Genomic DNA, 13,958 nt, shown 5'->3' on the forward strand with positions numbered 1-13,958 from the left:
TGAAATTAGCAACACAGAGCTTGCAAATATTTTCAGAAACTGAAATGATCCATTTTCCATTGCAGAGTATGTGATCCAAGAGACCGTAAAATTTCAGTCTGGTGTGTGACATTTGTGAGCACATCAGTGCAAATGTCACAGTAGTGCACTGGACAGCTACACACCAACTCTGAACTATTTCTAGGTTCATAATAGTCATGGCTAATAGCAGCACATATGTACCTCGTGTCTTTTTATGTCTCAGTATGGAAAGGTCATGACCTCCCTCCTAATGTCTAATTGCCTGAAGGAACAACAAGCAAATTAGCATGTGTCCAGTTTGCTATTTTTCATCAGACTCTCCATAATACCCTCAGAATACAATTGCACCTTGTACCAGTCTTTTACTCTTGACATCGAACAACCACAAACAGCACTGACCTGTCTGAACTCAGTATGTCCAGTCATGTCTAGCTAGAAACTGGTATGCATGAAACTTCAAACCCACTGGTCTTGGCACATATGCTCATAAAAGCAAAATGGTTGTGAGAAGTTCTTCCTCCATCTATGACAGTCCAATACATTGAATGTCACTTTAATGTTTTTTCAAGAACTGGGACTTCACAAAATGGATATCTGAGACACTTGGATATCTTTAGATCTTGAGAAGAGGAATTTGTATAACAAAACTTCTTCTGGCATTTTGTGGGACAAGCAAGAAAATCAGGAAAACAGCATTAAAAAGGTGATATCAAGGAAAGATCTGGAGAGTAGAGTTGTCATGAGATGCACCGTAAAGAGCAATGTTGATGCAAACTTCTCTAATAATAAAGATCATCAGGAGGGGTGTTTTCAAACACCACAGCAGAGGCTGCAGTTGGAATATAAAGAAACCCACTGAAATAGCAGTCAAGTCTCAAAATTCCCTTAAGCGACAAAATGTAACCACAACAGTGATAACCTCTGCAGATCAACTCTTTGGCATTCATGTTGACAACCAAAGAAAACTATTCAAGCACCACTTTCCATCACTTCACCTGCTTCTATCTGTTACAGCCCATTGGCCTACAGGTAGCATTAAGAGTACCTATCACTGGAGGAGCCCAACCAACATCTGTCACTAGAGTTCGTCTTCTTCCCACCTTAAAAAAAGGGTCATTCTGCACTTGGAGACTCCATGGCTCTTCTCCATTTCCTACACAGGACTCTGCACTTTCACAGTTAGTGCATCCAGCTCTTCAAGGAACAAGAGGGGTTTCACCCCTATCAGTTCATGGTTATGAAGTGAAAAGTCTCTTTTTCTAGCTGTTAGAGCCCATCAAGCCACAATATAAGCCCTGTCTATATCCTCTTTTCACAAAAATAGGGCAGATCTTTAAAAATATTTACAGCTGCTGTTTGTTGCATGCGTGTTCCACAAGCCATATATAACCTGAAATTTATTATTGAATGCTAGCTTTATATGAAATTATTCTGTTGATGCATATAAGAAGTGCACAAGATTGTTATGAACATGATGTGGAGCCTGTTACCATTAATAAATGAATACCAAAGAGATGTATGTTCACCAAAGCAAAGATGATGACCATTCAGTGGGAGGAAAATCCCGCAGATGCTTTTAAAGACTTTGGTGTGTGGGAAACAGGCTTTGTATGATGTACTTAATGAAGAATTCACTTTGAGGCCAAAGAGGTATGTTTGGTAAACCTGCTTTTTCTCTCTCTGCAGCTCAGAACACTGGAATCTCAACTTTGTACAGGAATTCGTATGGTGCGCCTGCTGAAGATATCAAACATAACCAGGTAAGTACAGAGACTAAAATGTTACAGTTCCAGATGGCAAAAGACCGGTGCAACATTGTATATGGAAATGGGAAAAATTTTAAAACACCACAAATAAACAGATTGCTTCATGTAGAATTTTACTCCTGTGTCCAAATCAAACACCTGTGTTTGAATATGGGAACTGAAATGAAGTCCTGAAGGTCTTTCACTCCTTGATAGCAGTTCTAGAAATAGAAACTAGAAACTAGAGTAGTTACACTCCTTCGTGCAGTTGTAATATTGGGCCAAAACTTGTAACATCACTTGTGGGACTGCTAAAAGTTGTGAACTTAGGCAGCCTTTTTCAATCCCTTTAGAGAGTGCAATACAGATATTTTTTCTGAACAAATATCAAGGAGTTTGGGTCATAGCAGTGCGACTGTTCCCGACATCTTGAGGGAACATTGCTAACATGTGCAGAGCAGCAGGATCCACAAAGTGTTCTTACATTGGTGTCTGAGCATTGGTATTCCCAGTGATAACCATCTGAGGAACATCATTTTGCAGCCACAAAGTCTGTCCCAACTTACAGAGGTGGCATGAAGCAGGAGATAGTCTTCTAGGATAGTAGGCATGTGTTTATACATTTCAGATTTCAATAAAGTCTCAGCTATAAAATCAGAGATTCACTAGGGATGTCTGAAAGAAGTACGGAAACCTGAGATTTATTTTTCTGCTTATCAGAAACATTCCAGCTTCAAGGTACCAACAACACAACATTGTCAGTATGAAGTGTTGAGGAGGTGTTAAGAAGATGCTTCTGCTTAACAGTAGCAGAAGAACCCATTTCAGGGTACTTTTTTCATGTCAGTGCCCTGAAGACTGTAAATGATTTTAAAGATGTGGTGTCACCTCTTCCCCTAAATCTCACTTCAGTCAAAGGCAGCTGCAAAATGTTTAGCATCTTTGGAGAGTAAATTGATTACATTCAAATTCTTCAAGGCTAAGTTTTGGTCACCAATATTTGCATTATACAGCTGCAAGTTACACAGAGATTGTAGTTACAAAAGTGACGTATAAGCAATGCTGCATGAACTACTTTTGACATAAACCAGCATATTTTGCAGCAATAATATTAAATAATAAATATATTTGAACATAACAATGCTATTAAATAAATGTAAAGAAATAAAATGACAAGGCAGAGCTGTGGAATTACTTCACTGTTAAAGCAGTGCTTTGAGCAGAAGTTAAGATAATGCACAATTTTGTATTTTTAGCATGAGAAATGTAAATGAGATTAACTCCTTCCATGCTGTTGCCTACAAGTTGTATCTGAGAAGCTGTGGGTATTGCTGTCTTTCAGGTTTCAACACAGCCAGTTCCACAGGAGCCCAGCAGAAAAGATTATGAACCATATCAGTCATTTCAGAATTCAACAAGAAACTATGAGGAGTCCTTCTTTGAGGACCAAGTGCATCATCGTCCACCTGCAAGCGAATACAACATGCACCTGGGACTAAAGTCAACTGGCAACTACGTCGACTTCTACTCAGCTGCTCGTCCCTATAGTGAACTTAACTATGAAACAAGCCACTATCCAGCCTCTCCCGACTCCTGGGTTTGAGACTTGGGCAGATACAAAAGCTCCAGGAACTGTGCATGTGCATGCATACCACGAGACATTTTTTTTCCTGCAAATTTAGTTTGTTAAAGCCTGTTCCATAGGAAGGCACAGATAACCAGTATGGAAAAAATTAAGAGATTTTTTTTAGAAGGCTAAAAGATATGAAAGCTAAACCTGGGAGTAATTAGAAAGAAATATATATATACATATATATATTTTACAGTGTGGGGCAACTTTACTGTTGGCCTGTAGAGTCTAAAGTTCAGTGCTGTCTATTGAACGTGGCTGAAGGAAGGAGGAAGAACATGACAGTGGATCTGGGTCAAGAGTTAAGCACAAGTTACTGAGCAGCGTACATACTTTATGGGGAACAGCTTCTCACACCTTGTTTAATATCCTCATTCATTGTGAATCTAGGCTTCAAGTTGCATTTGGGGTTTCCTCTGTACAGCAAGATGTTTCTTGCCTTTTGTTAATGCATTGTTGTAAAGTATTTGATGTACATTACAGATAAAAAAAAAGGTGCATTGTGTATATTACACCAATGCCACAGTGTTTCTTCATCTATGGTTCTAAATATTGCTTCAATTTCAAATTTTGAAAGATGTATGAATTTCCAGTTTTTTGTTTTCTTTTCCCCGGTGCGTTTTAACAAAAAAAAAAAAATCAAAAAAATTCAAAAAAACAAAAAGGAATATTTAGCAGTATTGTTTGTTCTGATATGTGACTTTGTTTGTGGCAACTCAAAAAAAAGGCATTCAGCAGTTTCTGACAATTAACATTCATCATTCCACACTCCTTGTCAACAAAGTGCTTTTTCACTGCCTAAAATTTTAGATGTAGATATTTGAAATAGATTTTTTTCATTTATACCAGTTTTCTTTATGATGATACAGTGTTAAAAGAAAATAAATTACAATTGATCTGTCATCCATATTTGCTAAGAATGTCTATTTCCAAGAACCTACCATACAAATACACATTCTTACTCGTGTGTGTCCACGTATGCATAGTATTCCGTGTGCGTGTGTTTGAGTGTGTGTGTTTGTGTGGCGTAAGACTTCTTTTCATCCAATGTTCTCCTTGTTAAGCTTCAATTTTTGTTTGATTTTCAGTTCTTTTAAACAGTGGAAACTCCAGTATGTGCTTTCTCTTACTCGCTTCCGTAACCATCGATAGCAATTCAACATTGCTAGGCCACATGCTCACAAAAGAAGGGGTAGCTGATTTTTTATCACCAACTCCATCACCCTTAGGTGCCATTTCCTTTAAACTAACATCTTTTGCTCTCCTCTTAAGGAAATTTCATTGCTCTCCAGCCACCAACCAGTAAGTGCTCAAGGAAGGCAGAGTTCAATCTTGCCATCTCCCTGAGGGAATGAAAAACTAAGACCCATCAGACTTTTCTCTGGACTCTCCAAACTCTTTAGACTACAGAAGAGTCCAATTCTTGAACCATTACGACAATCATTTATTTTAACCCATACCAAAAATAAAACCCAACACCCAGAATACATTCCTCAAATGTAATAAAGACCATTTCTGTGCATTTAAAGTGAAATTCTAAAAAATGTAAGGGACAGAGAATTTTTTTTTTTTAATTTTAAAAGTAAACAACAGCTACATAGGCTAGGAGGCCAGAAGAGCTGGCATATTTATCTTAGCTGTTGTAATGCTGGAAGGAAAAAAAAGAAGCATTTCTTCTTTTCCGTGATTCAGGCAACAAACAGTTCAGCATACAGTTTTCAGAGCATAAGACCCACCACTAATGGAGTAGTTGTAAATTGCTTAAATTGCCAATAAGGAATTTGTTTTAGGTTGCAAACATTTCTGTGGTTAGTCACTGTAATAGTTTTAACATCACCTGGCACACTTCTGGCTGTGCCCAGGGGGAGAAGTCTCTCACAAGTCATCACCTGCTCTATAGGACACAGCCCAAGTAGTTCATGCAGGCAGGTATTGTGGTGTAGAATTGGTTTATTGGTAATCTAGGACTATAGTTTAATCTTTTGGGCAGCTTTTCCCAGTGTACGATATGTAACCTTTGCTCTTTGTAGTAAACAAGGGGAAAAAAAATAGCATGCAAAAAAATTTTTAAAAAATTTCAGAAAGGGTGGGTGGGAGGGACACAGTGGGCCAGATGTATAGTGAGGTAGATAAAAATACTATTCATAGTTTTGGACACAGGTTGTTTATATTTTATTTATTACATTGATTTTAATAAGTGACATTTGCAGTGCTCTTTTGAACAAAGCACATTTTCAGTATAAAAACTTTTTTTTAATAAAGAATGTCACTCGCAACTGGAAGTTCTTCTTGACTGCCTGACAAACAGCAGGCTGGTGCAGCTCTCCAGGCACAGGTTTGCCAACAGGCCAAGAGGAGATGCATCGTTCTGTTTGAAGTTCTTAGGACAGGAGATTATTGTAAGTTGGATATATTTCCATTCTTCAAACACCTGAAATGCCCACATTGCCCTCTTTCAGCTCCTCTTAGGAATTACTTGGAGTCAAATGTTGACCATTGCTCAAGTGAGAGACTCTGGACTGATGACGTGGCATAAAATACCTTTTGTCTATACTTTGTGTTGGTTTGTTTCCATTTTTCTGTAGTGGCAAGTGCTCCGACTGATAACGTTCACTCTTGCTGTACTGGGTTTTGAGAAGGTGTTGAATTCCCTGGCTTCTTTTCCAGGTTTGGAAATACAACACTGCCGCCATACTGAGCAAGATATATATGATGCATTCTTTTTAATACTGAGGAAAGTATCATTACCTATTGCTGTTCCCTTCATTCTTGTACTAGATCACACACAGAAATAGAGAAGAAACAAAACTGTTCAAAAAAAATGTATAAAATGCAATTGATGTACTGTAAAATGTCGGATTTTTTTTTTTTTAACAAGCTTCGTATTAGAATCTTGTTCAGCTGTGTAGAGCTATATAAATCTCACTGTTTTATTAAATGCTGTTTATGGTCTGGAAGGAATGGTTAACCTATCTCAAGATTTAACAAATTTGCACTAACATGAGCAATATTGATTTGAAAAAAAAAAATATGAATTCAATATTTGAAAGATAAACTATGATTTTAAAGGTATATTAACACTGAAAGTACATTTTGACAAATAACATATTTAAGCCCAAAATATAAATGGTTATGTCAGATAACACAAAAGAACTATAACAATATAGATTGAGAAAAAAAAGTGTTTCACTGTACATGTTGCTAACATGTACAAAGACAAACTCATATTGACGTATTTTCTATTAATAAATCCTACTGTATTGTGGAGAATTGCTGGTCATAGTGCAGTATGTTTAAACTCAGAAGTTGACTCCGTAGAAGCTGCCCAGCTTCACACAGCAAACAGATCCTTGTGATTTAAGTATTTTAAATAATTATTAATCAGATAACCTAACTTTGAGCTCTGAAGTCAGTCACTGCCCCCTCCCTCTTCACAAGGCTGATGAGCACAAGCTGCTCTACATCAACCAGCCAAGGGGAAAGATATTTTTGAGAGCACCCTAATTATGTCTGCAAGGGTTCAGCTGCCACCACTAGTAGAGAGAGTTTATCTACACCCCTAGAAAAAACCTGAAAACCTCAAGGCTGGTGCCAATGGATAGGAGCATGCTGTAAAATATATGATCTTGGCCACAGGTTACATCGACCACAGCCAAGAAGCAAAGAGCAAAGCATTAATTTACTTGTGCATTGCTGGAAGACCCAGCACACAGTGCATTTAAAGGCTCGGGAATATTTGTTTCCCGGGTTCCATGAGCTTGCAGAAGCGTCTTGCCAGGAGACTTGCAGCTCAAATCAGAAATGCTGACTTTTTTTTCTACCTTGGCACAGCACAGGCTGTGCACGCCAGTGCATGGCAAGGGAGGCTTTCTCATCTCCTCTGTCACTGTTACTCATCTTCTCCTGCCAGCAGACAGAAAGAGCCCTGAGTGTAGAGTTATTGCTTGTATCATGAGTGGGAGAGATGGAGACAGCAATCTGAACCAGGGGGAGGAAACAGAAGGGCCTAAAAATACATTCAGAGTGTGTGCATGAAGACAGATGCTCACCCATAATTACTAACAGTGGAACTGACCCAACAAGAGATTTTATGCAGCAAGATCTTCAAATCTGACCATCAAGTTAATGTAATGAACATTTAATAGTAGCAGTGTGATGCACGCAAAGCTTTATGCTAGAAAAGTGGGAGGGAGTGAAGAGAGAAGTCACAGGTCACCACTGGTCACTTCCAGCTTTGGTCAGCAGATGTTGGGCATGTGGGCAGAGACTGCTTACTGCGGGAAGGAGAGGGATGACTCTTGAGGAATAGGTTTAGGTCCAAGCCTTTCAGATTGAGTCAAAACCACATTAGCTAAAACAGAGGCCGCTTTCTGCAAACCTGCCCCTTGCCCCACCGTCCTCAATGGCAGGATGGGGTTCCCCCAGCAGACACATTGTGCACATGGGGGGCAATCCTATCAAGGGCCAGCTTGCAAAGGCTCTTTCCTCTCAGCTGGAAAATACCTGGTGCAGGTGTGTGTCTGACAGCTGCCTGAGCCAGGGCTGAGCTTGTTGAGCAGCTGCAGCCACTTCCAATTTGAAGTCCAGCATTTTTCCTGGAGGACAGATGGGCACCAACATCTGCCAAAGAGCTGTGCAATCCTGGCTCTTTCCCAGGGACTAGACAGTTTCTACACAGTGGCCTAAAGCCAGTTTCAGACATTTAGGCTGAAAGGGGGAGATTTGAGTTTTAGCCCTAGGCAAGGGGGCTGAAGCCTGTGGTTGATACCTGTGAGGAGAGGGAGAGGGAGAGGGAGAGGGAGAGGGAGAGGGAGAGGGAGAGGGAGAGGGAGAGGGAGAGGGAGAGCTGTACTGGCTATCGCACACCTTCTGACAACCTGTGTTAGGAGCACTTGCTTCTAACTTGTGCTCTGTTCTTCTGAGGGCCAAACCAAACAGCTCCACATAACACAAACATTTCTACTTCTTCCTTCCCAGTGCTCCCCCTGGGTTTTGCAACATCTCAGCTGGGACACATCAGTCAGAAGAGCAGCACACCACAGCCCTCTGCAAGTCCAGCAAGGCACATGCATGGATACTGCTGCTAGTCAGGTGCACTGCTCTAGAAGGACACCATGCCAATTCATTATTCCTAAACCCAATTCCCAAGCAAACTCACTTTAGTATTTTTAATGCAACTTTAAAAGCAGTTTCCTTCATCTGTGAGCATCGCTACTGCTTTGCCAGAAGAAAGCACATGCTAAACTTTTGCAACCTGGAAATGTTTAGCTTACACCCAATTTCAAAGTCTATGGAATTCCCTGGAAATGTTTCCATCAGTTTCAGCAGGCCCAAGTGAGAGCAGGTGAAGAATTGGTACAACCTTCTCAAAGGAGTACCTCCTCATCAAGGTCACTCTTGCCAGCATATCAAAAGCTGCAACCTTCTAATAGCTAACAAGAGGAAAAAGTTGTTTGCTAATACCCATCTGTCAGAATTTACTCTAGAGCCTTTGTTTTTCTCCACTTTTACTTTCACTGCTTTCAGAGAGTGACATAGATAAAAAGTGCTCACAGTGACTGATAGTTGCAGTTAATTTCAGTAGTTTCAAGTGCTGAAATATCTTTCTTTTCCAAGCAGGTAAAATCTGAAACTTGCCACTAAACCTAGGAAAGCAAAATAGCAGTGGTTTGCTGATTCTTTTTTCTTTTCCCCCACAAATTCAATTAAAATAGTAACTCTGGCTATGGAAGCTGATTTTTACAAAATTTATTTCTTTTACATTAATGTTACATAGGCAGAAAATGTTGATAGCTAAACATCAAGACAGCAACTTGTTTAATAACATCAAGTCTGAAGAGAAAATTTGTCCCATGGAATTCAGACTACTGTGTGCAGGCAATATCAGTTATTACCTCTGCCATCAAGGAGAGAGAGAGAGAAAAAACCTCTTCCACCATTTGAAGCTTAACACCTTCTTTAGCAAATACAAGTCCATTTTGAAAAAGACTTCTATTTCCTTCAGAAAAACAGCATCAAAAACAAACAAACAAAAAACCACCACCCCAAAACCTCTCAACCTTTTCCCTTAGCTTCCCGGGGTTAGAGTTTTGCATTGGGGTGGCAGGAAGGGAGGAGAATTTGCACTACATGCAATATTTGAACAATATGTTGTGTTGCTGTTGTTTCTGCCTAAGGTCTGTGGATGTGGGCAAGAGCACCACCCACTGTAGTGCTGTAGCAGCATTAAGCAAATCAAAATATGCCAAATAGCAGCTGCATTGCCAAATGTGACAGCCACCACTTCCAATACCCTGGCTACCACGGCAGGCTTGTCATCATGGGAAGGAAAAAAGAGAGTGTCAGCCTCCTGTTCCACAGAGGCAGCAGCACGCAGCCGAGAGTGAAAGGAGTGAGCTGTGCAAAGCTGCTGGGAGCAGCCAGGCTGCCTGTGGCTGTCCCTGCCACAGGGCTGAGTGGGACACCCTGACTGAGACCCCTGGCCAGAGAGTGCTGGGGGCGCTGCAGCTTCAAGAGGCTCAGAGCTCACCAGGCACTGCTGCCTTACTCTGCTCCTGCAGCTTAACCAGGGATCTTCCTGCCCAGATTTTTGTTTTACTTTCACTTAGAATAGTTTAAGAGGTAACCTCTTTGGGTTTTTTTCTTTTTTCTTCTGGTCCTTTTTCTAGCAATGCAACACTTCCTAAAATCATTGAATGCTTGAAGGGACCTTAAAGATCATTTAGTCCAAATTCCCTCTCATGGGCAGGTACACCTACCACTAGACCAGGTTTCTCAGAGCCCCATCCAGCCTGGCCTTAAACATTTCCGGGGATGGGACATCCACAACTTCTCTGGGCAAGCTGTTCCAGTGTCTCACCACTCTCGCAGTGAATAATTTCTTCCTAACATCTAATCTAACTCCTGTCTTCTAGTCTAATACCACTCCACTTGTCCCATCACTATCTGCCTTTAGTCAGAATGCTTTAAGAGCTTACCTTTTGGGTTTGTTCTGTTCTCTTCAGTTTCTTTGTAATAATGAAGCAGTTGTTACAGTCCACTCCCATTGCCAAAACCCAGGTGCAGAGCCAGTGCTCGCATGTCAGCAGCTCAATCTGCTCTTGCTCTCACAGTTTATCTGTAATGTAGTAAAAAAAAAATCATCTCAGTTCCTAGATTGTATGGTCTGAGCAAAACAAAGGGGTGTTTAGGCATGCCTGGCTTGCTGGTGCATTAAAGCCTGGGCACAGCTCCCAGCCCTGAGTGCGGCGCTGGCCGGGCACGCGGCACAAGGATGTTGGGCAGGCGGCTGCAGACTGCCCAAAGTGGGGACACCCTGGCCCCAGAGGGGACACCCTGAGCACGGCTTACTCCACAGTCCCCACCAAGGAGAAAAGCATATGGAGCCATCTGCAGTGGCTTTTAAAGTTATCCAGAGGGAAATGTAAAGCTGGGAACCAGACACCAGGCGATTTAACACTGCAGTTGTTTACTATGTAAAGTGTGAGCTGTCCTTCCCACTCTGCTAAGGTCTGTGGTTTGGAGGTTTTGGCTTTTTTTTTTTTTTATTATTTTTGATGCAACCATCTATGGAATATGTTTTGAATAAGCAAAAAGAAAAGTGGCATTAATAAATACAATTGAAAAAAAAGCTGGAGAGAAGTTGGTTTGATTTCCTAAAATTCAATGTGTATGAGTAGTTTAAGATAATGATTTGGTTCAAAAACACTGTGAAGTAAATGCAAATTATGTAATACTCTAATAGACTGTGAAATTCCAGGTCTATCAGCAGTGTATCCTATACATAGTTAATTAATGACTGCTCAAATCAGCAAAATTAAGGTTAAAATTTTAAAAGACAGGAAGATTGTATAGCTGCTTCATAAAGTGACAGATGATGGCTGTCATGTCTCTGACATGCCACAGTTTAAGTATGATGTTTGTCTGCTGTATTAACTTTAACTTTGAAAATAAAACTAGTTTTATAAACCAGAACACCTTCAGTCACAACTAAGCCTGACCTGCTGGACTGAGGGAAATAAAAAGCGGGAAATGAACTATGTAGTCTTTTACTGGGTTTCCAATACCATGTCCAGAGATCATGAATTATCCCAGAAAAACTGGGACTCTTTTGCTTCCAGGGATTTACTCTGTTCCTTGCTGATGGCACTTACTGCCTCTCACAAGACCATCTGTCAAGGCACTGTTGGAACCCCAGCAAAAGGCCAACAATGTTTTCCTGAAATCTCAGCAGAGCAGTTGGCGCTTGGGAAGCAAATCAGCAGCTTTGCATCTTGTCACAACTGAATTCCTGATCCTTGCTCCAAGACCTTTGTGCACCCCACACATGGCTAGAAGAGCAGAAAGGAGACGTGACTGCCCCAGCCTATTTGTAATAAATCACCACATAGGACTAGGAGCATCTAAAACTGTCTAATGGCCCTGTAGCTCTTTTTTTTTTTTTTGGTGTGGGTACTCCAAGGGCAAAAGGTGCCCCATGGCAAAGGGAGAAGTTCAGCTTATTGCATGCAGAAAAACTTTCAGGCTGATTTTCTTCCCCTCAGCACATCTAAGGATGCTGAAGCCAGTGTTTTATCAGCAACCTCATTAAATGTACCCACTGCTCCCCTTACTGGCACCCACATCCTTGCAGACTTGCCTAGTTCCTGTGCCTGGTGCAATAGCAAGATATGGAATAGTGCCACTGGGAAGTGAAGTGAACTGAGGCTCAAACAGTCAAAGCAGTTGGATGTAATGGAGGAGACTTAGAGGATCCTGAGATGGTTTAAAGTGTCCCCTGAAAAAAGAGGTTCCCTTGTCACAGACAGGGATGGAAGGCAACGTGCCTGCAGAAGAGGCAGAGGTGCACTGGGTCTGCCAGGTCCTTGCACAGCTGCCTGCCAAGCTGGACACAGTTTGCTGCAGGTGCATTTCAGAGCCTTTGCTCAGGACAGGAGGCTCCAGCCACTCTCACCCAGAGGAGATGGGACTGCCGAGGGTTTTGCAGCAGCTTGTCCTCTGGCACAGTTTGAGTGGCACAGCATGACAGCAGTAGAGCTTGTCCCCTGCATGGGTGGCACTGGCTGGGGTACAAGAGCTAAGGAGAGCCAAGGCTTCACTGAACTCAGACAATGGGACAGAGACACACCAAGGTCTGCAAGGCTGTCAAACAAAAATTATATTAATGGCAATCACGCTTTCGTACAGTTACAGTAAATTCTGATCTTAGTAACAATAACAGAATTTTTTAAGCCTTGTCTGGATTTGTCTGGGTTTTAACCCATTTTAGCAGTATTTGGAAAAAATATCCTAGAAACTTTTATAGCAGCAGCTCTGCTATCCATCTTTCTTTGGCTGTCTCAGTATTTGCATGTCTTAGCTGAGGTTTTGCTTAGCCTTGCACAATTGTGTGGTGTCAGCAGTCAGCATGAGCAAAAATACTCATCCAAATACTGGAGGGATAAAGTATTACTAATTAAACAGTTGCAGATTTAAGGCATGAACAGCATGTGATGAGTGAGGAAAGGAGGACAGGAGCTGCATCCTAGGCCAAGCTAATACCCCTTAAAGAGCATGGGTGTGCCCACAAACCAAGCAACCTCTAACAGGAACTGCATGTTAACTGGTTAACTGTAAAGGAGATGCTGCATTTTCCCCTCAGTGCAGGGGTACCAGAAGAGGATGTTCTGGGCAGAAGGAGCTCTAGCCTGACATTTCTCAAGCCTGGAAAGCTTAGGCAAGGAAAATGAGCTTAGGTCTGAATGTGTGTCTGTTCTTCACATGTGTGAGATCATGCTAAAACTACATCAAAAATCAGGAAGTGTTGCCAAGTTGTTGGTGTCCAGCACCAAGTATCCAAGACCTGAAAATCAGTGTAGCATCCATGTCTGTCCCAGCATAAAAATCAGAAGGGGAGTTACTTTTCCTAGCCCATTTACAACTGTGAATTTATAGGTGAGGACCTCAAAAATTATTCTAATAAGGTACTGCTGCAGTCCATTCTCAGCTGTCAAAGTCACAGAACTGCTCAATTCTGGTTTTGTTCATTTTACTGGAAAAGAAAAATTCCCTTGGGCAAATCAAAACATCAAAAGCTTTCAGGAGAGGAAAATGCCACATGGCATTCCTGCCTGCTGGAATATGATGGGAGTGGACTCAGTAGCGTGTGGAACAGAAGTCCTGTCGAAGTCTGCTGAAGACTAATTACAGCAGAGAGGATCTCCACATGGCAATGAAAATGTTGTACTTGATCAGGTGGTGATTTTGCTATATCCAACCTTTCTTCTTGAGCTCAGTTTTCTAAAAGCAGAATGGAATATCCTTTTCCCATGGCCTGATGAAGCTGACTGATTAGGACAGATGCTTTAAAATATAGACAGAATTCAGGGTAGATAGAAGAAATCAAATACTGTTGTTCTCACCTGTGTTCTTTATGTGGTTATTATTGTCTCCTGAAAGGATGATGAATGTTCTTTTTATGTGCTTGATAATTGATTTCCATTATTATTGAATTTCCTTAATGTTGATAGAGCTGAGTAGAACAATATGGATTATATTGATCTTTCTGGAAACAGACTATTTAT

At 41.1% G+C, this 13,958-nt stretch overlaps 1 protein-coding gene and 1 long non-coding RNA gene across 4 annotated transcripts in view; one reads left to right on the forward strand and one right to left on the reverse strand.

Annotated features, from left to right (window-relative positions):
- Positions 1 to 4,299, forward strand: part of CTNND2 (catenin delta 2) — a 638,318-nt gene extending 634,019 nt beyond the window's left edge. For both annotated transcript variants that reach the window (XM_059854664.1, XM_059854675.1), the window contains exons 21-22: positions 1,708 to 1,781; positions 3,109 to 4,299. In XM_059854664.1, the coding sequence (XP_059710647.1) occupies positions 1,708 to 1,781; positions 3,109 to 3,369 (335 nt within the window). In that variant the 3' untranslated portion in view covers positions 3,370 to 4,299. The remainder of the gene's footprint in view (positions 1 to 1,707; positions 1,782 to 3,108) is intronic.
- LOC132331322 (uncharacterized) overlaps positions 1 to 13,958 on the reverse strand; it is a 38,772-nt gene that overhangs the window by 8,742 nt on the left and 16,072 nt on the right. For both annotated transcript variants that reach the window (XR_009487551.1, XR_009487552.1), the window contains exon 3: positions 10,374 to 10,513. This is a non-coding gene — a long non-coding RNA (uncharacterized LOC132331322). The remainder of the gene's footprint in view (positions 1 to 10,373; positions 10,514 to 13,958) is intronic.

This window comes from Haemorhous mexicanus, chromosome 1 (genome assembly GCF_027477595.1).
Source record: "Haemorhous mexicanus isolate bHaeMex1 chromosome 1, bHaeMex1.pri, whole genome shotgun sequence".
Taxonomy (NCBI): Eukaryota; Metazoa; Chordata; class Aves; order Passeriformes; family Fringillidae; genus Haemorhous; species Haemorhous mexicanus.